Source organism: Lycium ferocissimum, chromosome 5, assembly GCF_029784015.1.
Source record: "Lycium ferocissimum isolate CSIRO_LF1 chromosome 5, AGI_CSIRO_Lferr_CH_V1, whole genome shotgun sequence".
In the NCBI taxonomy this organism is placed as follows: Eukaryota; Viridiplantae; Streptophyta; class Magnoliopsida; order Solanales; family Solanaceae; genus Lycium; species Lycium ferocissimum.
This window is the reverse complement of record NC_081346.1, coordinates 6,382,823-6,386,985: the sequence shown is the minus strand read 5'-3', so window position 1 is coordinate 6,386,985 and position 4,163 is coordinate 6,382,823. Positions and strand designations below refer to the sequence as shown.

Below are 4,163 nucleotides of genomic sequence, written 5' to 3'. Positions count from 1 at the left end.
CAAATGATTCAGCTAAAGCTCAGCAGAATAGCAAAATGGGCTATTGCTATCTAATCGGGTAAATGAATGATAATGCGTAGTAAGCCTTAAGGCAACACGAAGGAAGAACAACCCATGGTGCGTGATGGCTCTACGGCAGATTGAACCTCAAATAAAACACAAATGGGCACAGATTTTGGTTCTGAAAATATTTGCGAATGACCGTTACAAATTAAACTAGTAGCAAATACATCATATAAGGGACACTTAGACAACGAAAACTGAAAATTCGAACCAGCATTTTAAGAAAACAGATATTAAACTACAGGGGCATAATAAATTCTACCACAACCTATTCTTTTTTTTTTTTTTTAAAAAAAAACAACTTAACCATTCAAACAAGTCAATTGGAGAGCGAAGCAAAACTTCAGAATCATCTTGAATTCAAACATGGTTAATCGAATCAATATTCAGCTGTTTGCATATCTAACAGAGCAGAGAAGATTTTTAATTTAAACATAGCCCTTTCAACAGAGACACCTACTGAACCAAGTTCATATTCATGTAAAATGAAGACTGTCAGCATATTGTCTAAAGAGTGAGCAAACAATTTATGCACTTGACATGAAACGAGGGGTTAACAGATCTGGGCTGAACTATGCTACCATTTGGACATCAGGGGGAACAATCCCGACTAGTATCGCCAAGGTTGAAGGAAAACATGATATCGGGAAACTATCGATAACCTTTTGAACATCATTCGTAGGATGAGCAGGGAACAAACTAACTTAAGCACGAACACATAAACACCATAACTGAAGCTTAACTAAAACATAAATCCACACAGATGCTGTTGAGCCACTAAACTGAAATCAATCAACTAAATCAGCAAAACAGCATGAACACACACAAATGCTATTAAACCACTAAAACTAAAATTAAGTTAACCAAAGAAGGGTTATTTACCTTCTGCGGGTACAGTGAAATGGGTGCGGGAGTCTCGAATCTAGGCCCGAACCCGACGAACTCGAACTCGACGAAGTCTTTCGAATCGAAATTCAATATAAAACAGAACAGTATACTAAAGCTTGAAAAAGGGAAATTTCGTTTGTCTCCGGAATTTCCAATGCTAGTCAGGATTCGGACCAGATTAAAAGGAAACTCAAGACTTTGATAGAAAAAAAAATACTCGTCTCCCCTTCGGCTGAGCACTCTCAGACCCATTTATAGGTGTCCCCCCCAAAACTAGGGTTTCGTTTGGGCGGGATTTTTAAAGTCAAATTTGTTTCAAAATCAACAAATCGAATCCTTAAAGCTGCTTTTCTCAGAAATTTCAGGGGTTGTTTTGGCCCTTTATGTTGACCGAACGTTGAAGATGAGAGGGAAAAAGATTATTGCACGAACGGGGGTGGCACAGATCTGCCATTGCTAAAGGAGGTCTGAGTTTTTGCCAAAAATGGAGAGGGAGAAAGAGTAGATGACAGAGAGAGGAAGAAAGAGACGAGAAGGAGAAAGAGTAGAGAAGGCTGCGGCTGAAGAATGAAAGAGGGATTAGGTTTTTTTTTTTGTTAAAGGAAATGGGCTGGACCGGGTCGGGTCGGGTAACGTGGTGTGGGCTGGTCCATTAAGGATCCGTTTGGGCTTATGTTTTGGGCATATTAGTTGGCTGAAAATTGTTGGCCTTTCTTTTCAATTTTAATTCTTTCTTGGGCTTTCAATTTAATATCTAGTACAATGTATATTATGTGAAGGTAAATAGTAATTAGTAGAAATTAAAGGATTTAATAAAGTAAGATTAATTGTAACGAGTGCAAAATCCGAAAATGAAACGATGATGAGCTATTAAAAGATTTGTGATAAAGTAACGAAAGTAATGCTGATAGTAGCATAGTGAAAATGAAAGCAATGATATTAATAGTAGTAGAAATAATAGTGAAAACAAAATATTTAGATTTAATTAATTTAAAAGCCCAAGGAAATAAAATTGGAATAAAGGAAGGACAAAATTGGGTGTCAACAATCTTCACATACACTTTTATCATTAAACTCTATTTAGTTTATTACGTTACCTATGTAAATTAATATAATTTGATGCAATTAAACACAATGTGGGTAAGTTTTTACCCGATTTTGCTTTATATATAACCTTCTTTGACAAACAATGAGAGGAGATTTGTATCATTCCCAAAAAAATATTACCATTTTATACAATTTTAAATGTCTCATTTTACTGCATGAGTGTGAAGTTACCTGAGAATCGAATGGCGATTGAAGTTAATATGAATGAACTTGAAGAAGAAGAAAGCAGTTGGGAAATTTCTGATATATTTTCATTACTTTCAAATGTACATGATCGTGTGCTATATATACAATTGATCTAGCTTCGTAAAGTAATGACAGCTAAGACACAGCTAAGACTAACAAACTAAGTAACTAACTGCCTCATCATAATTACAATTAGAAGACTAACTAACTTCCTACTCAACTACTAACTAACTTCCTACTCAACTAACTAATCGAGCCTAATGACTAATGCCGGCGCCGTTGGTATATCGACTGTGTATACCACGGCATATCAAGGCACATCAACACACTTGCTGAGTTCCTTCACACCTCCCCTCAAGCTAGGTGCAATAAAGATGTTCTTTATACCGAGCTTAGACATAAGATGATTGTGAGGCCCTCTCCCAAGTGCTTTGGTAAACAGATTAGTAGGTTGTTGAGCTGAAGGAAGAAAATGTGGTGAAACTAATCCAGATTGGATCCTTTCCCTAATGAAGTGACAGTCGATATCAACATGCTTAGTCCTCTCGTGGAATACTGGGTTGGTTGTAATTTGTAGTGCAGATTTGGTATCACTTGACAGAGGAATAGGAAGCATAATCTCCGATCCTAATTCATGAAACATGCCTGTTAACCACACAACTTCAGCAACTGAGGATGCCATTGCCCTGTACTCAGCTTCAGCTGAACTCTTAAAAATAGTAGCTTGTTTCTTAGACCTCCAACAAATGGGAGATAAGCCATACTTGACCAAATATCCAGTGGTAGACCTTCTGCTGTTCACACAGGAACCCCAATCTGCATCACAGTGCACGCTCAAGTGATTGAGGCTATGTGAGTTCATCAAAATCCCCAATCCAGGTGCTTGTTTGATGTACTTGACAAGCCTGATTGCTGCCTCCATATGAGACTCTTTTGGAGAGTGCATAAATTCGCTCAAGCATTGCACAACAAATGCTATATCAGGCCTAGTGGTTGTGAGGTAAAGAAGCCTCCCAACAATTCTTTGATAAGCTGTAGGATTGGACAAAAGTGGATCTGAATTTTCTGAAGGTATGTGATGGTCAAACTCTGCTGTAGTCAACTTTTGGTTCACTTCCATGGGGGTAGATGCAGGTTTGGACCCTACAAGTCCCATATCTGAAATAAGCTCCAATGCATACTTTCTTTGGTGCATCAAAATGCCATCTTTGCTTCTAGCAAACTCAATGGCAAGAAAGTATCTAAGTTTACCAAGGTCTTTGATTCTGAAAGTTGCTTGCAAGGCTCCCTTTGTCTCATGTATCAGATGATCATCATTACCAGCGATCAACAAGTCATCAACATAGCTAAAGACAATCACAATTTTGTCTTTATGGCAATTTATGAACAAAGAATAGTCTCTAGTACTCTGATGGAAACCAGATGAGGTCCAAGCAGTGGTGAGTTTAATGTTCCATCGCACCTGAAGCTCGCTTCGAGCCATAGAGTGATTTCAAGAGTCTGCAGACTTAATTCTTGTCCTTCTTTCCACAGAATCCTTCAGGAATGGTCATGTACACCTCCTCATACAAGTCACCTTGCAAGAAGGCATTGTAGACGTCCATTTGCTGAATGTTCCAGTGCTTAGCAGCAACAACTGCAATAACTAATCTTACTGTAGCCATTTTAACTACTGGAGAGAATGTCTCCTGGTAATCCAGTCCCTCCTTCTGGTTGTAACCCTCAGCAACAAGTCTAGCTTTCAGTCTTTCAACTTCTCCATTGGCTTTGTATTTCACTTTATAAACCCATCTGCAGCCAATTGGCTTCTTGCCAAGAGGAAGTGACACTAACTCCCAAGTTTTGTTATCCTCGGGGCTTGAAGTTCGATCGTGCATTGCCTCTATCCATTTGAGATGTTTAGCAGCCTCTACATAGTT

The 4,163-nt window shown here is 38.4% G+C and overlaps 1 protein-coding gene across 1 annotated transcript; it reads right to left on the bottom strand.

Annotated features, from left to right (window-relative positions):
• Positions 1–2,554: 2,554 nt before the first annotated feature.
• On the bottom strand, positions 2,555–3,908 carry LOC132055216 (uncharacterized mitochondrial protein AtMg00810-like). The gene is made up of 3 exons (XM_059446919.1): positions 3,776–3,908; positions 2,901–3,612; positions 2,555–2,744 (listed from the first exon to the last, which is right to left on the bottom strand). Exons 1-3 carry the CDS (start codon positions 3,906–3,908, stop codon positions 2,555–2,557), a joined length of 1,035 nt encoding a protein of 344 aa, XP_059302902.1.
• Positions 3,909–4,163: the final 255 nt, after the last annotated feature.

Coding starts and splice junctions, on each gene's coding strand:
- LOC132055216 (XM_059446919.1), bottom strand. CDS start 3,908: ATGGCTACAGTAAGATTAGTTATTGCAGTTGTTGCTGCTAAGCACTGG. Junction 3,613..3,775: donor GACCATTCCTGAAGGATTCT/GTGGAAAGAAGG, acceptor ATTGCCATAAAG/ACAAAATTGTGATTGTCTTT. Junction 2,745..2,900: donor TCCTCAGTTGCTGAAGTTGT/GTGGTTAACAGG, acceptor CATTAGGGAAAG/GATCCAATCTGGATTAGTTT.